The sequence below is a fragment of the Tachypleus tridentatus genome, chromosome 4, assembly GCF_004210375.1.
Source record: "Tachypleus tridentatus isolate NWPU-2018 chromosome 4, ASM421037v1, whole genome shotgun sequence".
Classification (NCBI taxonomy): Eukaryota; Metazoa; Arthropoda; class Merostomata; order Xiphosura; family Limulidae; genus Tachypleus; species Tachypleus tridentatus.
The window spans coordinates 23,387,631-23,407,046 of record NC_134828.1 but is presented as its reverse complement, the minus strand read 5'-3'; the positions used below and the strand labels follow the sequence as shown (position 1 = coordinate 23,407,046).

General features: G+C 35.0%; 1 protein-coding gene across 4 annotated transcripts in view; it reads left to right on the top strand.

Annotated features, from left to right (window-relative positions):
- Positions 1-19,416, top strand: part of LOC143248673 (cyclin-G-associated kinase-like) — a 91,159-nt gene that overhangs the window by 63,444 nt on the left and 8,299 nt on the right. For 3 of the 4 annotated variants that reach the window (XM_076497274.1, XM_076497272.1, XM_076497271.1), the window contains exons 18-24: positions 5,676-5,866; positions 6,162-6,268; positions 8,388-8,912; positions 10,815-11,031; positions 11,449-11,730; positions 13,395-13,546; positions 14,744-14,917. In XM_076497274.1, coding sequence (XP_076353389.1) covers positions 5,676-5,866; positions 6,162-6,268; positions 8,388-8,912; positions 10,815-11,031; positions 11,449-11,730; positions 13,395-13,546; positions 14,744-14,917 — 1,648 coding nt within the window. Of the gene's footprint in view, positions 1-5,675; positions 5,867-6,161; positions 6,269-8,387; positions 8,913-10,814; positions 11,032-11,448; positions 11,731-13,394; positions 13,547-14,743; positions 14,918-15,620; positions 15,802-19,416 lie in introns of those variants that run through there. The other variant, XM_076497273.1, reaches the window with a different exon arrangement.

Sequence of the window (19,416 nt, the reverse complement as noted above, 5' to 3'; positions counted from 1 at the left end):
CTATAATAAATCTTGAAGGTGAGGATGTGACAGTAGGGTCTGATTTTCTGTTTGATAGCTCTGTACCCTAACAAACTGAAGGCTATAATAAATCTTGAAGGTGAGGATGTGACAGTAGGGTCTGATTTTCTGTTTGATAGCTCTGTACCCTAACAAACTGAAGGCTATAATAAATCTTGAAGGTGAGGATGTGACAGTAGGGTCTGATTTTCTGTTTGATAGCTCTGTACCCTAACAAACTGAAGGCTATAATAAATCTTGAAGGTGAGGATGTGACAGTAGGGTCTGATTTTCTGTTTGATAGCTCTGTACCTAACAAACTGAAGGCTATAATAAATCTTGAAGGTGAGGATGTGGCAGTAGGGTCTGATTTTCTGTTTGATAGCTCTGTACCCTAACAAACTGAAGGCTATAATAAATCTTGAAGGTGAGGATGTGGCAGTAGGGTCTGATTTTCTGTTTGATAGCTCTGTACCCTAACAAACTGAAGGCTATAATAAATCTTGAAGGTGAGGATGTGGCAGTAGGGTCTGATTTTCTGTTTGATAGCTCTGTACCCTAACAAACTGAAGGCTATAATAAATCTTGAAGGTGAGGATGTGGCAGTAGGGTCTGATTTTCTGTTTGATAGCTCTGTACCCTAACAAACTGAAGGCTATAATAAATCTTGAAGGAGAGGATGTGACAGTAGGGTCTGATTTTCTGTTTGATAGCTCTGTACCCTAACAAACTGAAGGCTATAATAAATCTTGAAGGTGAGGATGTGGCAGTAGGGTCTGATTTTCTGTTTGATAGCTCTGTACCCTAACAAACTGAAGGCTATAATAAATCTTGAAGGTGAGGATGTGACAGTAGGGTCTGATTTTCTGTTTGATAGCTCTGTACCTAACAAACTGAAGGCTATAATAAATCTTGAAGGTGAGGATGTGACAGTAGGGTCTGATTTTCTGTTTGATAGCTCTGTACCCTAACAAACTGAAGGCTATAATAAATCTTGAAGGTGAGGATGTGACAGTAGGGTCTGATTTTCTGTTTGATAGCTCTGTACCCTAACAAACTGAAGGCTATAATAAATCTTGAAGGTGAGGATGTGACAGTAGGGTCTGATTTTCTGTTTGATAGCTCTGTACCCTAACAAACTGAAGGCTATAATAAATCTTGAAGGTGAGGATGTGACAGTAGGGTCTGATTTTCTGTTTGATAGCTCTGTACCCTAACAAACTGAAGGCTATAATAAATCTTGAAGGTGAGGATGTGACAGTAGGGTCTGATTTTCTGTTTGATAGCTCTGTACCCTAACAAACTGAAGGCTATAATAAATCTTGAAGGTGAGGATGTGACAGTAGGGTCTGATTTTCTGTTTGATAGCTCTGTACCCTAACAAACTGAAGGCTATAATAAATCTTGAAGGTGAGGATGTGACAGTAGGGTCTGATTTTCTGTTTGATAGCTCTGTACCCTAACAAACTGAAGGCTATAATAAATCTTGAAGGTGAGGATGTGACAGTAGGGTCTGATTTTCTGTTTGATAGCTCTGTACCCTAACAAACTGAAGGCTATAATAAATCTTGAAGGTGAGGATGTGACAGTAGGGTCTGATTTTCTGTTTGATAGCTCTGTACCCTAACAAACTGAAGGCTATAATAAATCTTGAAGGTGAGGATGTGACAGTAGGGTCTGATTTTCTGTTTGATAGCTCTGTACCCTAACAAACTGAAGGCTATAATAAATCTTGAAGGTGAGGATGTGGCAGTAGGGTCTGATTTTCTGTTTGATAGCTCTGTACCCTAACAAACTGAAGGCTATAATAAATCTTGAAGGTGAGGATGTGGCAGTAGGGTCTGATTTTCTGTTTGATAGCTCTGTACCCTAACAAACTGAAGGCTATAATAAATCTTGAAGGTGAGGATGTGGCAGTAGGGTCTGATTTTCTGTTTGATAGCTCTGTACCCTAACAAACTGAAGGCTATAATAAATCTTGAAGGTGAGGATGTGGCAGTAGGGTCTGATTTTCTGTTTGATAGCTCTGTACCCTAACAAACTGAAGGCTATAATAAATCTTGAAGGAGAGCGATGTGACAGTAGGGTCTGATTTTCTGTTTGATAGCTCTGTACCCTAACAAACTGAAGGCTATAATAAATCTTGAAGGTGAGGATGTGGCAGTAGGGTCTGATTTTCTGTTTGATAGCTCTGTACCCTAACAAACTGAAGGCTATAATAAATCTTGAAGGTGAGGATGTGACAGTAGGGTCTGATTTTCTGTTTGATAGCTCTGTACCCTAACAAACTGAAGGCTATAATAAATCTTGAAGGTGAGGATGTGACAGTAGGGTCTGATTTTCTGTTTGATAGCTCTGTACCCTAACAAACTGAAGGCTATAATAAATCTTGAAGGTGAGGATGTGACAGTAGGGTCTGATTTTCTGTTTGATAGCTCTGTACCTAACAAACTGAAGGCTATAATAAATCTTGAAGGTGAGGATGTGACAGTAGGGTCTGATTTTCTGTTTGATAGCTCTGTACCCTAACAAACTGAAGGCTATAATAAATCTTGAAGGTGAGGATGTGGCAGTAGGGTCTGATTTTCTGTTTGATAGCTCTGTACCCTAACAAACTGAAGGCTATAATAAATCTTGAAGGTGAGGATGTGACAGTAGGGTCTGATTTTCTGTTTGATAGCTCTGTACCCTAACAAACTGAAGGCTATAATAAATCTTGAAGGTGAGGATGTGACAGTAGGGTCTGATTTTCTGTTTGATAGCTCTGTACCCTAACAAACTGAAGGCTATAATAAATCTTGAAGGAGAGGATGTGACAGTAGGGTCTGATTTTCTGTTTGATAGCTCTGTACCCTAACAAACTGAAGGCTATAATAAATCTTGAAGGTGAGGATGTGACAGTAGGGTCTGATTTTCTGTTTGATAGCTCTGTACCCTAACAAACTGAAGGCTATAAAAGTTATGATTTTCTGTTTGATAGCTCTGTACCCTAACAAACTGAAGGCTATAATAAATCTTGAAGGTGAGGATGTGACAGTAGGGTCTGATTTTCTGTTTGATAGCTCTGTACCCTAACAAACTGAAGGCTATAAAGTTATGATTTTCTGTTTGATAGCTCTGTACCTAACAAACTGAAGGCTATAATAAATCTTGAAGGTGAGGATGTGACAGTAGGGTCTGATTTTCTGTTTGATAGCTCTGTACCTAACAAACTGAAGGCTATAGGAAAGTTATGATTTTCTGTTTGATAGCTCTGTACCCTAACAAACTGAAGGCTATAATAAATCTTGAAGGTGAGGATGTGACAGTAGGGTCTGATTTTCTGTTTGATAGCTCTGTACCCTAACAAACTGAAGGCTATAAAAGTTATGATTTTCTGTTTGATAGCTCTGTACCCTAACAAACTGAAGGCTATAAAAGTTATGATTTTCTGTTTGATAGCTCTGTACCCTAACAAACTGAAGGCTATAAAAGTTATGATTTTCTGTTTGATAGCTCTGTACCCTAACAAACTGAAGGCTATAAAGTTATGATTTTCTGTTTGATAGCTCTGTACCCTAACAAACTGAAGGCTATAAAGTTATGATTTTCTGTTTGATAGCTCTGTACCCTAACAAACTGAAGGCTATAAAAGTTATGATTTTCTGTTTGATAGCTCTGTACCCTAACAAACTGAAGGCTATAATAAATCTTGAAGGTGAGGATGTGACAGTAGGGTCTGATTTTCTGTTTGATAGCTCTGTACCCTAACAAACTGAAGGCTATAATAAATCTTGAAGGAGAGGATGTGACAGTAGGGTCTGATTTTCTGTTTGATAGCTCTGTACCCTAACAAACTGAAGGCTATAATAAATCTTGAAGGAGAGGATGTGACAGTAGGGTCTGATTTTCTGTTTGATAGCTCTGTACCCTAACAAACTGAAGGCTATAATAAATCTTGAAGGAGAGGATGTGACAGTAGGGTCTGATTTTCTGTTTGATAGCTCTGTACCCTAACAAACTGAAGGCTATAATAAATCTTGAAGGTGAGGATGTGACAGTAGGGTCTGATTTTCTGTTTGATAGCTCTGTACCCTAACAAACTGAAGGCTATAATAAATCTTGAAGGTGAGGATGTGACAGTAGGGTCTGATTTTCTGTTTGATAGCTCTGTACCCTAACAAACTGAAGGCTATAATAAATCTTGAAGGTGACGATGTGACAGTAGTGTCTGATTTTCTGTTTGATAGCTCTGTACCCTAACAAACTGAAGGCTATAAAAGTTATGAATTGCTTTGATAGCTCTGTACCCTAACAAACTGAAGGCTATAAAAGTTATGATTTGCCTCAGCAATGACAATTTTATAGTGAGTTATTTAATTTGTAGTTTCTTGGGAGAGGGATAAAATGGAAATGAGAAGATACTACGAGTTACGCGAGAGAAATTCAAACTCTTTATTTAATTATTGCCTGACAACGTTAACAATTTAACTTTTATTCTATTAAAGTGGGGATTATTGGCTATAATTTGATTCTATATTGGTTGGTAAAACATAAGCAAAACCTAGTTTAATTAAAGTTGTGTCATGCCCAGTAGAGAATGATGAGTGAGAGGGTGAAGGAAATTATAAACTAAATATGGGTTATGTTTGTTTGTTTATGTGTATGATGTATTTGAAAGTTAAAAGGTGATTTTAAATATCTTAGTTGAGAGAAAGGTCTTGTGGGGAAAGTCTGCTAGTGACACGATGCAACGTGAAAATAAAACTGGTCTGTCTTATGTTGTTGTTTTTTTAACCCTAAGGCAATCCAAGTTATTAACAAAAAAGGTAAACACTCACCACTGGAATCTAATATTGATTCACGTTGAACAGAAGTACACGTACATTAATATATGAAGGAAGCCATCGATTATATATGAAGCGTTAAAAACAAAGTAGTTTACTAAGTTGAAATGAGAAGTAGATTAGAAGTTTGATAATCTTTCATTGGACTATGTTGAAGTTCAACATAGTTTTACTTCAATGAAAAGTATGTTTTACTTCAAAGCGAAGAAAGTGTGGTAAGCCTTCAATGGAGTGTATTCAACTTATAACACACTGTATAAAATCCTTGCATCTGATATGAACCCAAGACCTGTTCTACATCATAGAATTACCAACTGAAATAAAGAGTTAGCCCCTAGAGGTACTATAGAAGACTGCTAGACTTGGAAAACGTTGCTGTTAAGTCACTTCCTTTACCACCTAACCTCTAGCATTTTCTGTTAAATCACTTTTTAATATCTAAAACTAGTACATCATCAAACATTCATTGTTCATTTATTTATATAGTTTGTTATGAGCAAAATATAGTATTTTTCTATTTTTTCAAAAAATATTAAATTCCATGAGGCAGTTTAGTAATTATTCATATTTAAGAAAAAGTTTTAAACCATACATTTGATATTTCAATATGTAAATATTTTATATCAGGAATGACTTGAATTGTGTACAAGACTGCTCATTTTTACATAATTGATATTTCTATTTGTTGTAATACTGTATTTCAGAAATGTCTTTGTGTGTGGAAGAACTAGTTCATTCTATTCATATGCATGATTGTTTAAGCTTGTGATATTTTACTTTAGAAATGATGTGAAAACTAATCATGTTATTCAAACATTTAATATTTAAGTTTGTATTGTTCTATTTCAGGAAAGACTTAGATTGTGTAGAAGAACCAGATCGTTACCCTGATGGGTTTACAGTAACACTTAGAGTTGAAGTTGAAAGTCAAGAACAACCTTGCCTTTCCAACAAACCTCCTCCATGGGAGGGTTTGGACAAGCTTGATCTCTCACCTCGCATTCTGTTTTTTACAGAGGATGAAATGGAATCCTGCTTAAGTAAGTGTACGATTATTAAGTGACTGTCGAGTTGTCATTGGCATAAACTAGAATTTCTTTGTTAAAGGGTGTTTGAAAGACAACTTGATGTTTACTTTCATTAGGTTATACAGTTGTAAGCAGGAGCCTACAGTTTCATATCACATTTGAATTGAGTTTGTTTTATTTCAGTATGAATGTATTGGATAGGCTGTAGATAAGTTAAAGTGAAGAATAAAAAATCTACAAATCACTCTAAGTTTAACTACTTAAACATGTATTAATATTGGTTTTACTGCCTTTTGTTTGTATGTAGCCCAGTTTACAAGTGTAGTAAATGAGAGTCAGCTACAGGAAGCTAAAGAGCCTGTAGCCACACCACCAGGAACCTTAACCTCTGTTAATAATAATGGAGTGACTCAGGTTAGTGCCAGGATGTTGGGGGGGATGGTGACTCTGCCCCCATCAAGCTGAAATAGTATTTCAAGATTTTTATATTTTTTGAAACTGTAACTCTTGATGGCACGTAAACTTATAAAATGTTGTTAATGTTAAAGTTTCATAGTTTTGCATGTTTATGTCTGTGGTTATTTGATTTTTGAAAATAATAACGAACATGGGATGTATATACCTACTAGAACTGTAACAGCTTGCATTATTAAATTATATGTAGTTTTTTTTTTTTTCTGATTTTAGAAAGACATGAACATAATAGTAGATTTAACTTGGAAACAAGAAATAACTACATGAGTAACAGAATTCTTGAAAATACAACAGTAATTTTTTTTTCTTCTAAGAAATGTGACCAGTTTTACTAAACTGTGATTTTGACCTTGAAGGATTTGAGGACTTTTACTAGATGAACTTTCAAACCTTTGCTAGTACTAATTATTATAATTTACTGATGACAACACTATAACAAGTAAATTATATTCAGTAAAACCTGTGTAAATGAAATGAAAGATTGACATGTAGTTTAAGAATGTATAGAATAGTAGTAGTGTTTTAATGTTTGGTATAAAAATTAAAATGTACATTTTTTACCTACACGTTGTTAATGCTACGTGCAATAGGCATTGAACAAATCAGAAGATGTAATTTTCTGTTACCAAGTTTAAAAAAAACTGGCCTTTCTTCAGTATCACTTGATGAAAATTCAAATGTTTAACACAATCTTCAATTTTCTACATAGTGAATGGACCATCAAATACAGCCATAAAAAATATCCCAGAGCAAGACATCTGTTCCCTCTTAATCCTATGTATACAATAATTGTCATTTTAACCAACCTTGTAACCATGGGTAACATGAAACTATAACTGAATATATAATCTTCACAAAAGTTGGCAAGCTCCAAGTAAACAAGAGAATCTGTTGTGTACAAAACATTTAATTTTTTTAATTTTATAGTCAAATTTTAAAAAAATGTGAAATAAAATATTTTTTTCATAATGACTGCAAATTTTAATAGACAACTAAAATTATTTATCTTAACCTTGGTTTCTAATTTTGTTACTTCTACTTTCTTTTAGTCTTATTGCTTTGTTAATGTACTTTGATAGTATGACAAACAATACATCTCCTAGTGGAGAGCTTCCAGTAAACAAGCTATCAGATTAGATTACATAACATCGGAGCACACATGTTCCCGAAGCATTACTTATGAAACCTTCGTTCTGTTTAGTTTTTTTCATTGGTGTTTTCTTTTCTACCCTAATACGTTTTTTACGTTAATAGTCTAGCTACTTTTTGTAAAAATGTATAACAACAAATAAAACATCCTTTAATACACTTGTGTCTCCACAACAAGCAGTTGCTGTCCATTCCACAAAGTTTCAACAAATAAAACATTAAAAGCAAGAAATTTAGCTCTTACCTTGAGATGTATGTATTTGTACTCAAAAACATACTTTGAAAGGACAACTTTATTTATACTTTGTTATCAGTCCACATAATAATTCATGTAGCTTTCAAATATGCATTTTAGAACACAAAGCGTAACATCAGGTACGAGAGTAAAATGTCCTAAAACTTGTATAATTTATCTGTCTTTCCTACTACTAAATACTATATGTTTTGTTTTAATCCTTTTATTTATTAATTAAGCAAATAAGTGTTAAGAAATGAAAGGAACAAGTGCCTTAGAGTTAAGAATCAGATGATGGTGATTTCTTTAATAGGAATCAGAATGTAGATTTTATTCTACATCAAGTTCATGTAATGTTGTAAAATGTGCACTGTGCTCTGATCATAAGAAACAGATGCTAACTGCAGAATTTGGCATTTTTATTAATTAAAAATATCTTTTTTTATGTAAGGATGCTGTCTTTATGTGTAGATATGAGGAAGGTCAGTGTTTAACCTGTAGTAACTGAATCTGTTTCTAATGAAACTAAAGCAGTTACTAATAAAAGAGAAATATATATATTTGTAATTAAAGAGTTGGGTGGCTTTATTATGGGATATTTTTAGGGTAACATTTGCAATTTAATTTTGGAAAATTACCAGTGTTTTCATCCTTCTGTGATATTTTTATCTATAGGATGAAGTGAGTGACCATACGCTTACCCCATCTACTCCACCAGCTGGTGGGGGGGAGGAAGAAACACTGAAAGATTTAAAAAGACCACCACCTGAAGATGTTGACCTTCTAAATCTTGGATCAAGTTCATCTGTAATAGATGCAGATTTAGGTATAGGAACATCAGAAGATCAGAATAGGCCAACTTTCGATCTTTTAGACATTTCAGCTGATGGAGGAAACGAACCTCAGCTGACCAATTTTGACTTATTAAACAATCCAGATGTTCCTTTAATAACAACATCTAGTGCAGGTTCTGGATTTGAGGATTTGTTCGATCCATTTAAAAGTGGGTCTGCAAAGGGCCCTCCACCAGATGCTGACCAGAGTACAAGATCTGATCCTTTCGTTGTGTTCAATGCAGGTAATGCAAGTAGTGTACCGAAGATTTCAAAAGGGTCTTCTGCTGATTTATTTGACCCCTTCGCTAGTAATACTGAAAGAAGTAATGACTTCCATAGTGGCAGCGTGGGAAGCACACCTTTGGTTTGTATTGTAAATATGGTCAATTAATGTTTAGTGAGGAAACTAGTAACTGATTAACCCAGTAATAACTTTTGCATCAGGAAAATTCTGATTTTAAGAACTACAGTGTTTTGACCTGTGGTATTTGGTCATCATCAGATAACAATTACACTTGATAAAGCAGTTTGAAAAAGTTGCTGTAATTATGTTTTTGAACCTGTGTAATTACCCTGTATATATTTTCCTGTGTAAGTACATTCATTAAGCAGAAAATTCTAAATTAAGTTTGTAGCTTAAAACAAAGACAGGGCTACAATTGCAATTTTTTTATTATAAGTAAAGTTGAATTACTACATAAATGTAACAATAAAACTTGTAGTTCGATGTCCTTTTATTAACAAATCAAAGCTCTGTTTCGTGCTTTCTAACCTTATCACTGGCCTTTAGCAGTCTTATTATGTGCTAAATAACTCTGAACCAAGAAATTTGTAGTTTGTGTTTTTAGTTACGTAGGTAAAAGCATTCTGAATGCTCTGTCACTTGAAGTTGTGAAGCCTAAATTGGTAAGTTTTCTGCTGATTTATCCAGTTGAAACTGACTTTAGGAAAAATTATTTTCAGTTGAGATTAAACTTGTTCTCAACAACTCCACTCAAGAGTTGATTTGTTCAGTGTTTATAACAGCATAACTTTCCATGTAGATTTTGATGAAACAGGAAAGGTGATGAGGAAGAGATACGAGGGCTGTTCAAAAAGTACGCGGACTGACGTCGTAAAACAAAATGTACTGTATTTAGAAGTTACAGGTCTGGGACCCTTCAAAGTACTCTCCTCCCCAACGCACACACTTATCCCAACGGTGTTTCCACTTGTTGAAACAGTCCTGGTACGTTTCTTTTGTAATGTCCTCCAGCTCCTTCGTCGCATTTGCCTTAATCTCGGGAATCGTCTCAAATCTTCTTCCTTTCAAAGGTCTTTTGAGTTTGGGGAACAAGAAAAAATCGCAAGGAGCAAGGTCAGGTGAGTAAGGGGGGTGGGGAAGAACAGTGATCGAGTGTTTGGCCAAAAACTCACGAGTTCTGAGGGCCGAATTTCGCAGCAGCGGTGCATCTTCAATTTTCGGTCAAAATCTCGTAACAAGATCCAACTGATATTCCACACTCTTCAGCAAGCTCCCTGACAGTCAGACGTCGATTTGCCCGCACCAGGGTGTCGATTTTGTCGACGTGTGGGTCGTCAGTTGACGTGGAAGGACGTCTAGGACGCTCATCATCTTCAATGGACTGTCGACCATCCTTAAAACGTTCATGCCACTTGAAACATGCCGTACGCTTCATAGCAACATCACCGTAAGCCGTATTAAGCATAGCAAAAGTTTCAGTCGCAGGTTTTCCAAGTTTAACAACAAAATTTCACAGCAAGTCATTGCTCCTTCAGATCATTCATTCTGAAATCCGCCAAACGAAAAAAATCGCACTTCACTTAAAACCGCGTAGCTAATACACAAATGAAGATATCTGCCATCGGGAAATGGCATCATAATCAGCTGATCTGTGCAAACCTAGCGACACCAAGCGGATTCCTCTGGAACCAACTGGAGCCGCACAATTCAAACAGTCCACGTATTTTTTGAACAGACCTCATATTACACCATTAAGTACTCATGTAGATAGCTCTATTGTTAGCTAGTTCAATTAGGTATTGAAAGTAAAGCTGTGTTGTATTTTTAACAGCTGTTTGATGTTTTTTAACAGCTGTTTGATATTTTTAACAGCTGTTTGATGTTTTTTAACGGCTTTCTTCATTCAGTTCTTTTGTACTATTTTGCTTTTTATTCTACCTTTTTCAGAATGCTGTGAGGTTCATCTTTAAGGTTATTCTAATAATTCTTTCTGTACATGTCTTTTTTTTAAACACAAAACAGCATAAACCTAGTATTTCGACTAGTGCTTCGGCATGTAATCTTCGACCCTCTGAAGGTCAGGATGCCTTTCTTCTGGGCAGTTGGGACTCTGTTTTTACATCGCCCAGCCCAGAAGTACCTACGAGTGAGCGTCCCCCAAATATCACTATGCCACGAAATGCTTCCACCCCCAATCTTGAAGCACTTAAGGAAACAACTGATCCCTTTGCTGATCTTGGTAAATACATACAGATTTTTCTTTTTCTTAACATTGTTAAGAAATTAAATTCCAGAGATTTTGTAGTTATTACTGGCAATCTCTTTGTCACGTGGGTTTCAATAACATTAAACTTTAAGTGTCCCATCATGGGTCAGTGGTACTTTTACAGATATACAAAGGTGAAATATATAGTTTGAGTTTTATGTCATAAACAGAGTGCAGATACCCTATTGTGGGCTTTCTGCTAAAGCAAAAACAAATGAACTTCAACTGTTATTTAAAATAAAAACCATAAAGTTGAACTGTTTTATAAGTAACCTTTGCTGCAAGAGTGATGGATTGCATTCAGAAATAAATACCGTGATCCATTGTTAATGTTTTGTAATCTCAGGTTTATTCTTTTTTATACAGACGTTTCTACATCTGTTGATTTAGGGAATCTCACGGCCACTTTTGGACAGGCCACACAACAAAACTTTGGCCCTTGGCAGCACTGGAGCACTACGTCTAACCTACCTTCTAATGCCAGTCCTCACCACACGTCGCACCCCCATTCGTATGGAAGTGGTGGTCCCGGTGCATTTACACAGACAGCAGGGCCGAGCTCTCAGCAGCCTAAGACTTGTGCTGGAAGTGCCACGTCTTCACAAAAAGCCGACTATAATCGTAACTACTTTGCTAGCGTGTTTGGAGACAGAGGAGCAAGGAAGGGTTTTGGTAAATTAAACATTTCTTTTTTAATCATATTAAAAAAAATTATTAGGGCTCAATTCATTGTGAACCAAATTATCTTGAGAATGAATAAAACATGAAAATCACTGTCACTGTCAGAGTTAAAAGAATATATAAAAATATAAAGTACAAATTGGAAGAGCATTATTCACACTAAGAGCTTAGCCCTTTCTCTAATTGGTAAGTCAATGTGCGTATCTATATGACAATATAATACCATGACTTTACCCCTTTTGTTCTTTTTGATTTATATACCTTCAACTCTTTCTGGTTTGTTAAATTATTTTTTACAGTCCTGTTAAAGAACGTTCCTTTGCAATAAATGAGTAAACACTGAAATGTTAAAAAGTGTTAGCTTTCATTATGTATTATGGTATATCAGTGTTCGTGTTTTTTAAAAGAAAAAAAACAATTTGTTTGTTTGATTTGAATTTCGAGCAAAGCTACTGAAGGGCTATCTGCACTAGCCGTCCCTAATTTAGCAGCGTAAGACAAGAGGGAAAGCAGCTAGTCATTACCACCCACCGCCAACTCTTGGGCCACTCTTTTACCAACAAATAGTGGGATTGACCACAACATAATAATGCTCCCATGGCTGGAAGGGCGAGCATATTTGGTGCGACCAGGATTTGAACCCACGACCCTTGAATTACGAGTCGAATGCCTTGACACGCTTGGCCATGCTGGGTTAAAAAAAACAATTACTACATATATATTTTTTTTAAATTTATTTTGTTTCAGTTTGTTTTTGGTTACAACAAACCAATGTAATTAGTCAGAGGTTTGGTTTGCTGTTTTTAATGCAGTCTTTCATTTTGATTTTGTTTACTTAACTTTATCAGTGTTAATTTTTCTGGATATGTATATATTTATACACATGCACACACGTTATGAAAAGTTACATAAAAATAATTTTTTCATGAACTTTTTAAATTCATCTTGACTAGCAGATATGCATGTGGCTGTTACTTGGTTGTTCATTATATATTGCTTTATTCTGAGCTAGAACTGAAACCATTAGGAGTGTTTTTGTTTGTTTTTATTTTTTATGTATATTTGATGTGGAGAACCACAACCTACAGTCTTGTGACCTGTTAAAGGACTTGAGTCTCATTTATTCTTTAATCCAATGCACCCCAGTATACAGGTTTGTGACCTGTTAAAGGATTTGAGTCTCACTTGTTCACTGATCCAGTAGACTACAACCTACAGGTTTGACCTGTTAAAGGACTTGAGTTTTATTATTTGTTCTGGTACTTTCAAGAGGCTTCATATTACTTTTTAAACAACTTTTAACTCACAGAGTATTTCTAGTTTCAGTGATGTCTCCAAATTTGATTCCAGATAAACATTGGAAATGGTTCTTATTTGTTGGAATGTGGCATTAAGTTTTTCATGCTCTTGTTATGTCATCAACTTAATTGTTTCTAACTAAAATTGATGGTATTGCAGCAATAAGGACAAATGACCTGATATCAACTTTTGGCTTTTAAACCATTTTGGTTATAACAATATGTTGTATGTAAGCATCCATAGAAAACCTTGATTGTTTTGTACCATGAAATGGGGTTTTCCCTCACCCCATAAGCTATATATTGAATGAAATAAATCAGATAAATACTTTTTTTTTTTCATTTCTATTTAATCAGGTCCAAAGCCTCTCGTTAATGAGGATGAATTTGAGGATCTGTTAGGATCACAAGGGTTTTCAGGATTTGGTAGAAAAGATATTGGACCAAAGACAATAGCTGATATGAGAAGAGAGGTTCTAGCTAAAGAAATGGATCCTGAGAAACTTAAGGTTTGAAGTTTTAAGTAAATGAGGCAACTTGAGATTATTAATAAACTTTTTATATCAATTGTTTTCATAAAAAAAACTGAACATGATTTTTCTCAGAAGTTATTACAGCTTAATAATCAAAATTATTTTTATATGTTGTCAAATTCTATTCAAGTTTTCTTTTTGTTCACGTTTATATTTAAAAATGAAACTAACCACATCATAAAGTTCTCATTTATCACATCCTGAGAAGTGTTAAGGTTGGTTGATTCTTTGTTTTTTTAATGAACAAATTCAGGTACTCCAAACGTTAGTGATAAGAGCAGTTTCTTTTTTTCAACTGGAGTTTTGTATCCTTGACCCCCCACTGATAAGTATGCAGATTCATAATATTAAAAACAAAGTTCAGATACCCATTGTTGGCACAGCATGGGTGGCCCGTTATATAGCTGTGTGAACCACTAGTGGATCACAACAGTTTTAGTTACAGAAAGCGAGACATGCCCTATGGACAAATATTCCATGTGGCTTCAATGAATTAATTAAATACAACATAGTTTACCCATATATATATTAAACACCTGGGTTAAGTAACAAGAAAAGTGTGGGTGTTACTAGGGTAGCAGTTGTTTTTCCAAGTGGAAGCAGCAATTGGGTTAACTAAGACAAAACTCATATTCTCTGCTCTATAAAAAAAAGTTGTATTTTAATTACAAACAAAAAGAATTGCTTCTAAAGTAGTTTTAGTGATGGATTCAGAATACCTGTAATTTAACATTTTCCTGGTTTAGTCAAGATGGATTGCTATGACATGGGTAGAGTGTTATGCTCACCCAACATAGAATGTCTCACTTTGTGTGTAGTCATTAGACATGTCAGGTAGAATATTGTGACTCCTCCAAGTCATGACATAGTTCAGGTAGAGTATCAAGACTCATCCATTTATAGATTACTACTATTTACCCATGGTAGAATGTCATGACACATTTCATTAATTGTCATGAATTACCCATTGTGAATTACTATTATTCACCAATTTTGGAATGTCACAACTCACTCCATATATTGTCATGAATTACTATTATCCTCCCATTGTAGAATGTCGTGATTCATCCAAGCCAAACTTGTCATCAATGTATTAATTATTAAAAACTATAATTGTTTATTAAATAATTGGTTTGTAAAAGTACTGAAGGAGGAATTTATGTTCTTCCAAAGATTTTAGACTGGACACAGAGAAAAGAACGTAACATTCGAGCTCTTCTGTGCTCACTCCACACAGTATTATGGGATGGTACACGCTGGCAGGAAGTGGGAATGCACCAACTACTGACAACAGCAGACGTGAGAAAGTTCTATTATAAAGCGTGTTTAGCAGTACATCCAGATAAAGTAAGATCTTAAATACATCTCTAGAAAAATTTAAGATACAGAATGTCTTTTTCTTTCTTTCTTTTTTCAGGAAAATCTAAAGTAGAAAGCTTTCTTAGAATGATATGTAACTTATTCCACAGTATTAACATAGAAGGATTATTTCTTTATTCCAAGCACTAAAGAATGGAATTATGAAAATCCATAGTATTACTTATGGACTAGTCCACTTAAAAGAAATAAAATATTTTCTGGTAAATTAAGAGAAATATAGTTTTAAATATAGAACCATGTAATACCTACTTAAAAAAATACTATCTGGACTGAGTTTCTGATAAAGAAGGGAGTTTCTGTAATTTAAGTATAAAAACAGGTGTGAGAGAAATCGTCTCTTTTGTATATCATGCAAACATTTGGTGTTCTTAACGTGGATTTTAACAAAGTTGCTGCTGTCTTAAAACATAAGATTTAGTTAGAAGATGAAACTATAATAAGAGTTTTAAGAAAGGTATTGTGGGTAATGCTGTAAGATTACCCAACAGAAAAGTGTAGTGAATAATGTCATAAGATTACTTTTAATAGAAGACTTTTTTTTTCCAACCCTGTCTAGTTAGCTGTGTTGTAAGTTATTAGATAGTTATTCACATCAACTCAAATAAATCACTGTACTGTTACAAAAGTATCTTGACCCTTGGTATTTATATTTCTGTTACTCTTGTTACAGCAAGTAGGCACAGAGAATGAATCACTAGCTAAGCTCAAATAAATCACTGTACTAATACAAAAGTATCTTGACCCTTGGTATTTATATTTCTGTTACTCTTGTTACAGCAGGTAGGCACAGAGAATGAATCACTAGCTAAGCTCAAATAAATCACTGTACTGCTACAAAAGTATCTTGACCCTTGGTATTTATATTTCTGTTACTCTTGTTACAGCAGGTAGGCACAGAGAATGAATCACTAGCTAAGCTCAAATAAATCACTGTACTAATACAAAAGTATCTTGACCCTTGGTATTTATATTTCTGTTACTCTTGTTACAGCAGGTAGGCACAGAGAATGAATCACTAGCTAAGCTCAAATAAATCACTGTACTGTTACAAAAGTATCTTGACCCTTGGTATTTATATTTCTGTTACTCTTGTTACAGCAAGTAGGCACTTGAGAGAATGAATCACTAGCTAAGCTCAAATAAATCACTGTACTGTTACAAAAGTATCTTGACCCTTGGTATTTATATTTCTGTTACTCTTGTTACAGCAGGTAGGCACAGAGAATGAATCACTAGCTAAGCTCAAATAAATCACTGTACTGCTACAAAAGTATCTTGACCCTTGGTATTTATATTTCTGTTACTCTTGTTACAGCAGGTAGGCACAGAGAATGAATCACTAGCTAAGCTCAAATAAATCACTGTACTGCTACAAAAGTATCTTGACCCTTGGTATTTATATTTCTGTTACTCTTGTTACAGCAGGTAGGCACAGAGAATGAATCACTAGCTAAGCTCAAATAAATCACTGTACTGTTACAAAAGTATCTTGACCCTTGGTATTTATATTTCTGTTACTCTTGTTACAGCAGGTAGGCACAGAGAATGAATCACTAGCTAAGCTCAAATAAATCACTGTACTGTTACAAAAGTATCTTGACCCTTGGTATTTATATTTCTGTTACTCTTGTTACAGCAGGTAGGCACAGAGAATGAATCACTAGCTAAGCTCAAATAAATCACTGTACTGCTACAAAAGTATCTTGACCCTTGGTATTTATATTTCTGTTACTCTTGTTACAGCAGGTAGGCACAGAGAATGAATCACTAGCTAAGCTCAAATAAATCACTGTACTGCTACAAAAGTATCTTGACCCTTGGTATTTATATTTCTGTTACTCTTGTTACAGCAGGTAGGCACAGAGAATGAATCACTAGCTAAGCTCAAATAAATCACTGTACTGTTACAAAAGTATCTTGACCCTTGGTATTTATATTTCTGTTACTCTTGTTACAGCAGGTAGGCACAGAGAATGAATCACTAGCTAAGCTCAAATAAATCACTGTACTGCTACAAAAGTATCTTGACCCTTGGTATTTATATTTCTGTTACTCTTGTTACAGCAGGTAGGCACAGAGAATGAATCACTAGCTAAGCTCAAATAAATCACTGTACTGCTACAAAAGTATCTTGACCCTTGGTATTTATATTTCTGTTACTCTTGTTACAGCAGGTAGGCACAGAGAATGAATCACTAGCTAAGCTCAAATAAATCACTGTACTGTTACAAAAGTATCTTGACCCTTGGTATTTATATTTCTGTTACTCTTGTTACAGCAGGTAGGCACAGAGAATGAATCACTAGCTAAGCTCAAATAAATCACTGTACTGTTACAAAAGTATCTTGACCCTTGGTATTTATATTTCTGTTACTCTTGTTACAGCAGGTAGGCACAGAGAATGAATCACTAGCTAAGCTCAAATAAATCACTGTACTGTTACAAAAGTATCTTGACCCTTGGTATTTATATTTCTGTTACTCTTGTTACAGCAGGTAGGCACAGAGAATGAATCACTAGCTAAGCTCAAATAAATCACTGTACTGTTACAAAAGTATCTTGACCCTTGGTATTTATATTTCTGTTACTCTTGTTACAGCAGGTAGGCACAGAGAATGAATCACTAGCTAAGCTCAAATAAATCACTGTACTGTTACAAAAGTATCTTGACCCTTGGTATTTATATTTCTGTTACTCTTGTTACAGCAGGTAGGCACAGAGAATGAATCACTAGCTAAGCTCAAATAAATCACTGTACTGTTACAAAAGTATCTTGACCCTTGGTATTTATATTTCTGTTACTCTTGTTACAGCAGGTAGGCACAGAGAATGAATCACTAGCTAAGCTCAAATAAATCACTGTACTGTTACAAAAGTATCTTGACCCTTGGTATTTATATTTCTGTTACTCTTGTTACAGCAGGTAGGCACAGAGAATGAATCACTAGCTAAGCTCAAATAAATCACTGTACTGTTACAAAAGTATCTTGACCCTTGGTATTTATATTTCTGTTACTCTTGTTACAGCAGGTAGGCACAGAGAATGAATCACTAGCTAAGCTCAAATAAATCACTGTACTGTTACAAAAGTATCTTGACCCTTGGTATTTATATTTCTGTTACTCTTGTTACAGCAGGTAGGCACAGAGAATGAATCACTAGCTAAGCTCAAATAAATCACTGTACTGTTACAAAAGTATCTTGACCCTTGGTATTTATATTTCTGTTACTCTTGTTACAGCAGGTAGGCACAGAGAATGAATCACTAGCTAAGCTCAAATAAATCACTGTACTGTTACAAAAGTATCTTGACCCTTGGTATTTATATTTCTGTTACTCTTGTTACAGCAGGTAGGCACAGAGAATGAATCACTAGCTAAGCTCAAATAAATCACTGTACTGTTACAAAAGTATCTTGACCCTTGGTATTTATATTTCTGTTACTCTTGTTACAGCAGGTAGGCACAGAGAATGAATCACTAGCTAAGCTCAAATAAATCACTGTACTGTTACAAAAGTATCTTGACCCTTGGTATTTATATTTCTGTTACTCTTGTTACAGCAGGTAGGCACAGAGAATGAATCACTAGCTAAGCTCAAATAAATCACTGTACTGTTACAAAAGTATCTTGACCCTTGGTATTTATATTTCTGTTACTCTTGTTACAGCAGGTAGGCACAGAGAATGAATCACTAGCTAAGCTCAAATAAATCACTGTACTGTTACAAAAGTATCTTGACCCTTGGTATTTATATTTCTGTTACTCTTGTTACAGCAGGTAGGCACAGAGAATGAATCACTAGCTAAGCTCAAATAAATCACTGTACTGTTACAAAAGTATCTTGACCCTTGGTATTTATATTTCTGTTACTCTTGTTACAGCAGGTAGGCACAGAGAATGAATCACTAGCTAAGCTCAAATAAATCACTGTACTGTTACAAAAGTATCTTGACCCTTGGTATTTATATTTCTGTTACTCTTGTTACAGCAGGTAGGCACAGAGAATGAATCACTAGCTAAGCTCAAATAAATCACTGTACTGTTACAAAAGTATCTTGACCCTTGGTATTTATATTTCTGTTACTCTTGTTACAGCAGGTAGGCACAGAGAATGAATCACTAGCTAAGCTCAAATAAATCACTGTACTGTTACAAAAGTATCTTGACCCTTGGTATTTATATTTCTGTTACTCTTGTTACAGCAGGTAGGCACAGAGAATGAATCACTAGCTAAGCTCAAATAAATCACTGTACTGTTACAAAAGTATCTTGACCCTTGGTATTTATATTTCTGTTACTCTTGTTACAGCAGGTAGGCACAGAGAATGAATCACTAGCTAAGCTCAAATAAATCACTGTACTGTTACAAAAGTATCTTGACCCTTGGTATTTATATTTCTGTTACTCTTGTTACAGCAGGTAGGCACAGAGAATGAATCACTAGCTAAGCTCAAATAAATCACT